The following is an 11,902-nucleotide window of genomic DNA, read 5'->3' on the forward strand; positions in this document are numbered from 1 at the left end:
TATGTAACATTATCTTGATTTATTTATCTGCAGGAAGAATTCCCTTTCATCACTCCTCCTGGCTGGTGAGGCCATATTAACCTCCTCTGACTGCTTCACGTGTTGATGTCACCTGAGGTCACATGTGAGTCTTCAGGCCACACGGCAGTCATGTGAGAGTCATCAGAGTCGCATGAATCAAGGTGTGAATCGGTGTGAGGCTAAGCTGAGCGTCGCTTGTTTCTTCTTCAAGCCACTTTAAAGCCATTAGTCCAGACGTCTGTCCAAAATGTTCTCAGCGCTTTCCTCATGAGGAGCATCGCTCCCTCTGAAAGGACATTTCTTCCTCATTTGTTTTGACGCCCAGTCTTTATAGATTGTAAATGTAGTAGTAAATGTTCTCCTGCTTACAGCCAACGCACTCCTCAAGAACATCCGCACTCCTGTTTTTGATGCCCAAAGAAGGGGTATTTTAATACTCAAATCCTCTTTCTTTTTCCTTTTAGTATTTTTATTTCAGTCACATTTTTTTACAAACATAAAATAACATGATGTATAAATCCCCGACCTCATATCTCACTCATTTAACGTAAGAGACCCTGTTAACTTCAGTAGATTGTTGCGGGTGACCATGATATTGTGCAACATGATTTTGAGAGTATAGTGGAACATATATTTACAGTGACCCTCACTGATTATGAACCAAGGCTGATAGATTAGATAGCAGATAAAACAACAATCAGTAGGTGATTTGTTAATTTTTAACCAGGGGGGCGCACCTAACACTAACCCCTCATTCAATCATCAGAAGTGACAGCAGTATCTGAAGTCATGTCTTCAACATGTAGATGTACAGATAAAGGACCAATGTGTCAGGCTAGACGAATATATTCAACCTGTTTTCCTATCTTCTATATGGATGGCTAACTTTCTACCAGCATAGGGAGTATTCAGGCTGTGAGAAAAAGTATCCAGAGACAGTTTTGGTCGGGCACATTGTAATGACACTATTCCAACACGTAGTGAACCATTGTAGGAGGAGAATTAGGCTTCTGGTGCAACTTAAGCCAAATCAATCTGTAGATCAATCTGTCATCACAACTCAACACTAAGTGAAAGCTCTGCTCTTGTAAACCAGCGGTTGTCAGTTCGATCCTTGCTTGGGCCCGAGCCCTCTTTCAGGTCGCCCTGCAGAGTACAACCTATTGATTGAAACACCAAAGATGCACTTCCTGTTTGTGCTATCATTGTACTAAACCACACTTCATGTTATTGTATATGTCCCCTTGTACTTGGAGACAGTGGTGGAAAGGGTATTAAGTGCTTGTACCTGTGTAAAAGTACAAAAACATACTATTATACATTAGAAATAAAAGTCCTGTATTGATGCTTTAACTAAAATTAAAAGAGCAGCAAAATACTGTATACTATTAAAAGGAAAGTTATGTTGAGCTGCTGAATGGCTCTTGTTGTAGCTTGCTTTACTGTATATCGTCAGATTATATTTGTACACTTCATTATTATAATATTGCAAGCACATATTCCAAATATTTCTTAGTTTTCAAATATGAGTCTGTTGTGATTCTTTTTCTCACGAATGATGGTAAACTTGATTTCTTTGTGTTGAAACAAGAATACAAATGCATGTTGCTGCCATAAAAAACACAAAGACACTCTATAGTGGAAAATTCCTGAAACACGTCCACATCAGATTTTCAACCTCAGTCCTATCATGCTATTATGGGGAGCTAATGCCATTGTGGTAGAAGAAAATCGCTCTTTGGAGGAGGCTATCCAATTCTCCAATGGGCCCTGGAAAACCTCCACCAAATGATGCGTTTACGTAGTCTGGCGGAGGTTTTCCAGGGAGCTTGCTAAACTACACTTCCTCAATCTCGGACGCCTGCCTCCAATGACATGTCTCTTTCAAAATTGTCAGGTTTGAAATGTAGACTGCAGACCTGAAGATTTTTAAGATGATCCACCGGTATATTCTCGCTGTATTTTGGATTCTGTACCGCTCTGAGCCGTTGCCTGCAGCGATCAGTATCGGTAGTATTTCACTCCGGTTTCTCTCTCTGGGCCGTTCCTTTCAAAGGGAGAGGCGCAATGCATGCTGGGTGTTGTAGGAATGTAGAATGGGCGAAACCACAAGCTGTTTGTACAACATTCTCCACAGCTATGGCGCCAATTTCAAATATTATTGCTTCTATTGATTACAGAGAACACCAGCTTTGAATGATTTTTTCCAGGAGCGAGTTGCTCCTTTAAGTTAAGTGGGTTTTAAGCATATAGAGAGGGAAATGACTTGATTTGATTGAGGATCTATGTTGACTAAGGGGGTAAAAAGGCTCCTGTCTTGTCAAATGCTGGATGACTTCCTTCAGATGTAGCAGTCTGAGGAGGAAATCTCCTGATGTCCACACTGAGGCCAGCTCTCAGCTTTGACCTGTGACGAGTCAAAGTGGAGTCACAAGCCGACATGGTTGAGAGCCCCTGATCTGCACAGTACACACACGTATGTGCCCACTCAGCTTTGTTTGAAAGCATTCAATCAAAACTAAATTATTTGAAGGGGATTTGGATTTATTTGATGTCAAAGTGCACGGATTAGCTGGAGTTTGTGTTTAATGATTTCAGTCCTGCGTTGGGCCAAATTCTACAGAAAGAAAGAGCTTGTCTAATTGTGGAAACAGAAACATACATGCACACTTAGCTAAGAAAACTAAGCTTTATAATACTTAGTATAAACTCCAAATCACCTTAAGACTTTAATACTGATTCTTGGCATTGCACCACTTTGCAAAACAAACAGTAGCACAGGTTTTATACATTTATTAACGTATTTATTTCAGTGAATAAAATGTCTCTACATAAAACAATGTACAATATTACAATATCATAATTGCACTTTATATACACAATGAAAAATAAACATATGTGACCTAAATATATATATATATATAAGTTATTAAACAAGTAATAGTTTGACATTTACAGACATGTCTGAGGTTAAACATGACGCTAAGATTTGAGGACAGCTGCCTTGGTCCAACATTCAATTTGTACATAACAACCGGTATTTTGGTCAGTCATTAACATAAGTAATAGTTTTAAATAAGTTTGAGGTATTTACGGCATGATTACATGAATAATAATTTGTGGGGGGGGGTTTCTATTTACAGAGCAGCAATACAAGGAGTCACTGGACCATCAGGGCCACGGCAACAGAGGTATCATCGTTCTGTCGCCACTTCAGCAAGAGGTGAGAATGAAGCCTGAGAGGGGAGAGGACAACGAAGAATTAGTAAGTGTTAATGTCCTTTTTAGTGATAGTTAATGCTCGATTAAACTGAAAACACTTGAACACACAGTATATTATTGCCGCCGCGAGGGATCTCTCAATTAAAACAACAACAAAAATGTAGTTTAATGATGTTTTAAAGTAGCAAGGCATCATGGGAGCTGTGTCCTCTTTAAACAAGCACCAATGCACCCTTAAAAATCTGTCTGACATGTTTTGGGCGATGTCACATGTTCACAGGCGAGAAGATTAAGTTTTAGTCGCATACTGATTTATTATGTTTAATCACATTATATGATTTTATTCTGCCTAACGTAAAATGTTTGAGAACTTCATCCCTCACTCTCTGACTTCCTTTCCTGGAAGACGTCAAAATGATACAAAGCGTTACCGTGAATATATTTCAGGTTTTCTATCTCTCTCCATGAACATATAACAATTATTAATATTAATTATTATTATTAATATGCAAGTGTTACACACTGTAACTTTAGTTAATGATGTGATTTGTGTCTTTAAATTATTTGCTTTCTGGTGGCGAGTGAGACGAGAAGATTGATACCATTTTCATGTCAGAACACTTAATAAGAAGCTACATCTAGCTTAGCTTAGCACAATAGCTGTGTCCCAATCCAGGGCCTGCAGCCTTTAAAGGAGGCGGTCTACAGAGGATGCACCATTCATAGCCTGTGTAGACGCTAAAGCCGAACTGAAATGAGACGGTCTGGTCTACAGAGGATTTCCTGTTTGTGTCATCAGCTGTTCCCACCCTTACCCCAGCGTCACCAAACGCTGCTCCTGTCGCCTAGCAACAGGTAGCTAGCCTAACTAACGTCACGTAACCTATTATGTTAGGGGCCCTTTCGTTTTTTTAAACGTGTAACAGTAGCTATTCGATTGAGTTGAAACCAAAAAAGTTTATTCCCGGGCCGCAAAAGAGTCCGACATCTTGTTTGAATTGGCGTGTAATAAATCTTGGGATACGTTGGGCCGCGAAGGATGCACACGATGGATCCTCTGTGAAGTGAGGACGCATTTGTCGGCCACATCTGAAGGAGCTTTCAAATTGGGACAGCCTTCGACGCGCCGCTGTGACGCAATCGGCCTTCAAATACGGCTTTCAAAGACTGCAGCCCTCTGGATTAGGACTCAGCTAATGACTGGAAACAGGGAGATTAGGCTAGCCTATATGTTAAACAATTCCCAGTTTAAAGGGGGTCTGTCACTCTTGCATACGAATTGAATATTTACCTAACTTTTGTATTAAAAAGCAAACATTGTGAAACAAGTAGAGGGATCAAAGTTTTCTTCTCACCTCATCTCCTGATGAAGGCAACGGGCAGCTCTCTGTTGGGAACCAAAAGACCTGAATGGATCACGTCGAGCGGCTCATTATCTGTCGCCACAATCTCGTAGTCTCTGACCAACTGTGAGAAAGAGTTGAATTAGATCAGTTTATGAAATCTTACAGGAGGTATCGAAAAGAATAATTTTGCACTGACACAAAGTCCCAGATTGAACTGCTTAAATATTATGATGTAATAATATACTAAACTGAGCTTTGTCTGATCTTACCCAGCACATGGCGAGCTGAATCTGCAGCTCTGCCAGCCGTCGGCCGATGCACATCCTCTTTCCGATGCCGAAGGGGACGTGGGCGAAGGGGTTGATGGTGAAGTTCTCCCGCAGCCAGCGCTCAGGTTTGAACTGCTTCCCGTCGTCAAAGTACTCCTCGTTTGAGCCCAGTGCGTGACTGTTTATCATCAACACTGTCTGTAGAGGGGAAAAATACTATTCAATTAGTTTTTTGTACAGAACTTGACATAAATACATCGGTAAATAAAATGACAAAAAGAGTAAAAGCTTTAATACCTAGAACTTAGATAACAAAGTATATTTCAAGAGTAAAGTCCAATAAAGACCTTGTTACTATAAATCTGATCCTTTAATGCAGTTTGCAGAATTGCACATGTTATTAAGAGTTGCTCCATTTAGACTTTGTACAGTATGCAAGCGGGTTTTTGTAACACGCTTCTTTATGACATAAGTCAAATGTAAATTAATACAGGAATGTAATCTGCTCATGTCAGGTGTATGGAAAGGAGAACTAAGCCACTTACTCCTTTGGGAATGGCATAATCTCCCAACACAGTGTCTTTGTCCAGGGTCCGGCTGGTGAATGGGACTGATGGCGATAACCTGTAAGAGTTAGAAAAAAGCAGAGCATGGGAATATGGTCTCAGAGAAGCTATAGTGTAGCATGACACACACGTCTAAGCCGTTTAACGGGGCTATACACACTCCAGTGTTTTTCACATTCTAAGATGAGGTGAGATATAATCTCCTGTCACAGGTCATTTACATTCCCAGCGTGATGTGATTATGGCATAAGCCTTAAATAACATGTTTGACAACTTGTGACTGTACGAGAAGAAGCGAACCATATAAGGAAGTGATCCGAACGTGACCGGGCGGCACATTTTAAGCTGGTTGTTAGTGGTGAGGCTGCTTTATGTCATGTGTGTGAATTTTGACTCCTAATCACCGTGGTAACGGGTGGAATCATAATGTATGTGTAGGAGTTATGGCAAGTGATATTTATGATATTGATCCTTAGCTGCATAAACAAAGTCACAGCAGTCCCACTGGCAACCTCTGCCGAAGTGCCGAAATCTGCAGTTCCTTAAGCAGCCACTTGAGGCTAGCTCTAAAAGTGAGTCGATCCCTATAGACAGCCATGTTAACTTTACAGCTAAAATACACATGTTTAAAGCTCAGGGTCACTGAACGTTACATCTCAACTGTGTTTTTGTTGTTGGTGGCTTTCATATTTTTTTAATGGAAATACTGGACTTGCTATGCGGTTAATTGTACCATCAAGGAGTCTCCAGCTTTTACAGTGATTGATTTCTAGCATTAAGATGATAGCACCGTTTAGTTGGTTTTGGCGTCTGTGCTTGCCATAGCTTGCTTTGCTAGCTATTTCTGGTGGCCTGTGCATGGGAAACAGCATGTTTGTTGGCTTTTTCCCACAAAGAAGACATTAGGCTTAAGTGAAGAAAAGACCGGTTCTTTAAAGTAACCCGATTAGATGCCAGTTTGCTAAGTTCCTCAAGCTCTTAGCTTTTTTGGTCTCATAAATCAACAACTCCAGTCTGTTACAACCACAAACAGAATCTCATTATGAAAGAAAACACTTTATCTAACTGGTTAATTGGCCAGCTAATGAGTTAGCCTTGACCCCAGACTGGATAACGGTAAAACTCTGATAGCTTAGCGTTAGCCAAATCCTTTCATCTTTTCTACTTCACCTGAACATACATCTATGGTCACTTCTGGCTCCAAAAAACCAACATGGCACTATACATCAAAACTACAGTCAAAAAACCCAAGAGGGGGCTTATTGCCTGCGTAGCACCCCTTCTGTAGCTGTATTATTTTCCATGACCGTGTCGTACTGTACCTCATAGACTCCTTGAGGCAGGCCTTGAGGTAGGGCATGCTCTTGATGTGCTCCCCACATGGGTCCTGGTCCTGAGGCACCACCTCTCTAATCTCCTCCAGCAACTTCCTCTGGGCGGCGGGGTTACGTGACAGGTTGAAAATAGCCCACAGCATACTGTTGGCGGTCTGAGAAACATAAACACGGCGAAGGAGAGAGAAAGAGAGGATGAGAAAGGGAGAGAAAAAGAGGGAGATGTCACTTAGTGAGGCAGCTACTCCAAACGCATTCCTCAGTGGGGTCCTGAAAGGAGCCGAGGAATGTTTGGGGTTCCTCAAAGGCTCCTCAGTTACATCCACAGCACATTCATTTTACGCTTTGAAGCACTGTAACTGCAGCACCTGTTTGTTCTGCAGGCTGATCTGTTTTTTTCTTTGCCTACCCGAAGGAAAATAGGCGAAAGGTAAAACATTTTAAAGGCTAATTTGTGTTAATGTCTCTTTGGTGGGGTGCTGCAGCTATGTGATAGTGTCATGTTTCTTTAAGAGCGAAAGTTCAAGTAAACAAAAAGGTAAAATAAGACGATACTGATTTAAAGAAACAGTTTGAAATTATGAGAATTAAGTTTTGTCCTTGCTGAGCGTTAGATGAGAAGATTGATACCATACTCGTACTGTATCCTTCTGATAAGTGTTGCCAATTAGCCTAGCTTAGCATTAATACAGAGGGCAGTGCTCAGTCAAAAGGTAAAGCTGGCTAATTAAAATGGTATACTGCACTTCTTGAATCTGTACAACAACTTCTGGCTGTGGTTTCAGTCTTGTCATCGCTGGGATATTTCCAAACAACTAGCTAAAACTCCCAAAAGCCACTGCATTGATGAAGAAATAGTCCCACGTATAACTGCACACCTGCAATCTGATGTTTTTACAGTTTTGGGCTTTTCTTAAACAAATAACCTGGAATAAATATCCTGAGGGGGTGAATTTTGGTACCTGGACAGATCTGGACTTACAGTGTCTATGCTAAGCTAGGCTAACTTGCGGCTGGCTCTAGCTTAAGTTTGAATGGACCAATATGAGACCTGGTATCAATCTTCTCGTCTAACTCTTGGCAAGAAAGCTATGAAACACCCATCGTAAAATGTCAAACTATTCCTGTGAAGTGAACATGGAGCTTTGTCGTGCAACATACCGTCTCCACTCCTCCGATCTGGAGCTCTGTGATGGCCGCGTACAGCTCCTTCTTAGAGAGAGAGCTGTTGTGTAAGATGTCACCAATTAAGTCATCAGGAGCTCTGACGGCGTTCCTCTTCAGCTTCTTGTCAATGTAGACTTTGGCTGAGTAAACAGAAAGCAGTAAAGATGTAATCATACATACATACATACAAAGTTCTATGCTGTTTAACATCATTATATAACCCTCTGTAGTCTTACTCTGCAACAATTTAAGTCCTTTATGATGTAAACTGCCAAATATTTTCTGTTGTTCTCTGCATTAAGGCGTTACAAGGAAGAATTTTTGTGGAATTTAAAATGATGATCTGACTATATGAGAATTTTTTAGCCTTCATCTTGGGTTTAGGAATATTTTTGGGCACTTTTTGAAACATTTTCTAAAACTGATGACGTGCTGTGATTGGTTCTTCCCAACGTTGGTCCTGGAGCACGTCCTGCTTGGTAGAATGAGTCGTTCCAAATACGATACTTGCTTTAGGTTGTGTATGCGGATTGCTAGCTAAACGATATATGAAAATATATGTTTATTTTTAAGTTTGTAGGTCAGATGTCTTACGTCCTCACCTGACATTACATCCATATGATCTAGATGGTGTGAGTCCGTGAGACTATTTCTGTACGGCCGCTCCAGATGCCCTTGTTTGATCTCTGACTGTTAATGTGTGTCACCACCTTGTACGGGCCGAGCATCGTGCGTATCAGATGACACAAACTTAACTAGCATAATGTCTAAACCAATCATAATCTACCTTGCAAAGCCTCTTTTTTTCTTGTGCGTTTCGCCCCTGAATGTTGGAAAAGTGTGTGTGTTTTATCACTCAAATAAACGGCACAACCAGCTTCATCTTTTTTCCTCCCCAACCTCCAACCTACTACAAATATTTGGCAGATTTCTCCCTCTTAGGTCATGCGGTTTACTATGACTCTGGCTGCCATTTACCCCAAGTGCCAAGTACACACTCACAAAAAACACCCAGTTCAAACCCGCCCTCCCTCTTATCTCCTCTATCTCCCCTCTGACTGGAACTGAGCTCAAACGGGTTCGTACGTCACGTAGAGGGTGAGACAAACTGTGCCCGAACTTTGTGAAATGAGCGTACTCTTCACTTTGTGGTGAAGTGTGGAATAAATGTGTCGCTGTTTGTACCTGTGCTGAAAATGCGGTCCCAGGCTGCGGTGTGGTCCTGCCATGTTTTGGTGTTAAGGCTCTTGTGCAGCTCCACCGGCGTGACCATCATCATGCCGAACGTGCTCATCATCTGCAACACAAAGAAAGCCGGAGATAAAGACGATTTAATCTAATCATCGTCGCCCCCTAATTGAACACTTTGAAGCAATCCTTGTCAGTGTTTTGTTCTTGCCCCCGCTGCCCTGTGAGACCTTTGAGAGCCTCCACTTATCTTGTGTGTGGATGATATTGGTTTGTCCTAGTAAATCCCAGTAAATACAGTGAGAGTGTCAGTGTGACACTGATGAACCTGATGAACTACGACCAGTTTCAGTCAGACTCGCTGCCCGTCCCCATCGTCCTCTCCTACAGTACACACACGGCTCATACGCGTGGAAGGAGTACTCACTGTTTTCACGGCTGTGATGAAGTTCATGGCTTCCTCGTTGACTTTCTCCTGCAGCAGACCGAACCTCTTGTCGTAGAGAACGAGGCAAATGGCTGCAGAAAGACATTTTTAAAGAGTTAAACACTTAACAACTCTATCTCTATACACATTTCAAATTATATACGGATACATTTTTCATCTCATAGGTCACATATATCAGCATGCCACATGTTTAAACCTGTCTTATACGAAAGCAAAGCAGCAAATATGTGAAACATGTCCTTGTTTTTCTGCGTTAACTTTGCTCCTTTGTTGGGAGCAAAGTGAGCATCTTTTGGTTTTGGGAAATTCAAGACCACACATGGAAATTTAGACGATTGTGTTTTACATTTTTTGCTTTTTAAAGCCACAGAGGAACTTTCAGTGTGTGTTGATTTTGGCGCCCCCTGTGGACAAAGCTGTACAAAGCTGATTTTGTCCTGTACATGCTTAAGTGGTGGTTTTTAACAGTATCGTTCACATTTAAATTATGCCCTGGAAAACAAAGGCAGGGAGCAGGTAACCCTTCCTCTGACACCTACCCCCCCCCCCAGCAGTTTCAGGCATTAAAATAACTTATATAAATAAGTAATCAATCTTGTCGCTGACAGTCTGGTTTGCTTTTGTAGCTCATATAGAGTCATCAGAATTAACTTCAGTCCGTTTTATAACCATCAACAAACTCCTCACAGGAGCTTAAAGGCATGTTACAGACTAAACAAGACATCTAGACAATAATCAGCTCTTAACACGATCATGAGAACAATCCTCTAATAACTCACAGCACAAAAACAGCAGCACTTACTCTCAAACGACCATTTATTCAGCTCGAAGTACAAGTCATCAATCTTTCCATTCACGTTTGTTTTCCCGATCCTGCCAACGAAGTCCACCAACACCTGCATTTACAAACACGAGCTGTCAGTTACCGACCGCGCATGAGCAGAAAGAAATCCCTTATATTAAAACAATCTGAGCACTTACCTGATTAATTTTGCGATCGAGCTTCACGACCTCTGTGGGCTTCATGAGTTTCTGCTGAAAGGCGCTCCTCACTCTCTGCCAGTCCTCCCCCTCCCTGCGAGCAACAGTCTGGATTCAGTGCGCGTTCAGTGAAAAACATTTCTGCTTCTTTTTCTGCCGCGTCCTCACAAGTTAAAAACATTGTCCAAACGAGTAAAAGAGAAGTGTAAAGCGTGCTTACAGAATGAGGAGTCCGTACGCCTCGTCCCTCATGTCCCTGTATGCTGTCCAGGGTTTGATCTCCAGCCTCTGAGGGTAGTTTCCCTCCTTCCTGTAGAGCGCCTCCAGCAAGCAAGGTGCGCCAATGTGCACCGACTCAAAGGAGCCCAGCTTCAACCGGAAAATCTTACCGAACTTCTTATGATAATCCACCTGTTTAAAAAAATAAACACGCATTTATAAGAAAGAGAAATCTGAACAATTTAAACGCGTTTTTTTACTCCTTTAAAAACCATTTAAAAACGGCTCTATTACTTTAGCAAAAAAACAGAAAAGTAGAGAAAACGTGAGTAATGTTACTGTACCAGAGCCTCGTGCTGTCTCGTCAGACCTCCTTTCCGGAGAAGTTCAACCAGACTGCCCACCAGAGGCCAGTTGGTGGGTCCCGGGATCGCGTCCAGGCTGTGCGCTCTGGAGGCAGCGTGCGGGCAGCGCGCAGCCTCCACAGCATCCTTCTCCTCCAGGACGCACACTGAGGATGTGGGTTTGAAGTGCTGCAGCCCCACAGACTTGTTTTTCAGCAGCTCCACGATCTGAGGAACTTTTTGGATCTGCGCCCTCATCCTCAAATCTGTAGATTTGTTTTTAAAATGATGCGGAATAATCTAGAGTTTCACCGCAGCTCTTCTTTTTTATCTTGGGAGTTTCTCGTTTCTTAGAAGTGTCACACCTTCACGCCAATATATATACCCTGAGAGTGTTTATTCCTGCCGTGCATCGAACCAATCAGGGGCCGGGCCTGCATGGTGTGGCCGTCGAGCCCACTATTCATATATGGATCCACGTTGGGAGGATCGTATGACCCCAGAAAGACCGAGGAAGTGCCCTCGCCCCCCCCCCCGCTATATAAATAAATACACAGGCCACATCGGAGGTGACGCGGTTCGCTTGAACCGTGTTTCAGAGCGACCCGCGACGGGAAGAACCGAAACTTTGGCAGAGCAAATACTACTGCCACACTTCTGCACCGTGGGCAAATATTTGACCGATTGCAGGTTGTGTGTGTTCGCTTTGTTTGTGTTTTGGAGTGTGTGTTCTTTGCCGAGAGGTGAAGGGGGGCATGTTCAGTGCAATTCTCTCTTTTTGAAATTTTAAGTACACT

General features: G+C 42.2%; 1 protein-coding gene across 1 annotated transcript; it reads right to left on the minus strand.

Annotated features, from left to right (window-relative positions):
* Window positions 1–3,009: 3,009 nt before the first annotated feature.
* cyp24a1 (cytochrome P450, family 24, subfamily A, polypeptide 1) lies at window positions 3,010–11,363 on the minus strand. The gene is made up of 12 exons (XM_069678742.1): window positions 11,106–11,363; window positions 10,763–10,953; window positions 10,543–10,636; window positions 10,364–10,457; window positions 9,541–9,632; window positions 9,111–9,222; window positions 7,920–8,065; window positions 6,747–6,913; window positions 5,404–5,482; window positions 4,859–5,056; window positions 4,599–4,710; window positions 3,010–3,257 (listed from the first exon to the last, which is right to left on the minus strand). The coding sequence occupies exons 1-11, from the start codon at window positions 11,361–11,363 to the stop codon at window positions 4,600–4,602; spliced, it is 1,542 nt and encodes a 513-aa protein (XP_069534843.1). The 3' UTR covers window positions 3,010–3,257; window position 4,599.
* Between the last annotated feature and the right edge of the window lie 539 nt (window positions 11,364–11,902).

The sequence above is a fragment of the Semicossyphus pulcher genome, unplaced genomic scaffold (genome assembly GCF_022749685.1).
Source record: "Semicossyphus pulcher isolate SPU_LCO1_2020_fin unplaced genomic scaffold, fSemPul1.0.p SCAF_3, whole genome shotgun sequence".
Taxonomy (NCBI): domain Eukaryota; kingdom Metazoa; phylum Chordata; class Actinopteri; order Labriformes; family Labridae; genus Semicossyphus; species Semicossyphus pulcher.

Excerpts from the sequence above, each read along its gene's own strand:
- cyp24a1 (XM_069678742.1), bottom strand. The coding sequence starts at position 11,363 with ATGAGGGCGCAGATCCAAAAAGTTCCTCAGATCGTGGAGCTGCTGAAA. Across the intron at positions 10,458-10,542 it reads TCGATCGCAAAATTAATCAG|GTGTTGGTGGACTTCGTTGG; the intron begins GTAAGTGCTCAG and ends TTGTAAATGCAG. Across the intron at positions 9,223-9,540 it reads TCATCACAGCCGTGAAAACA|ATGATGAGCACGTTCGGCAT; the intron begins GTGAGTACTCCT and ends TTTGTGTTGCAG.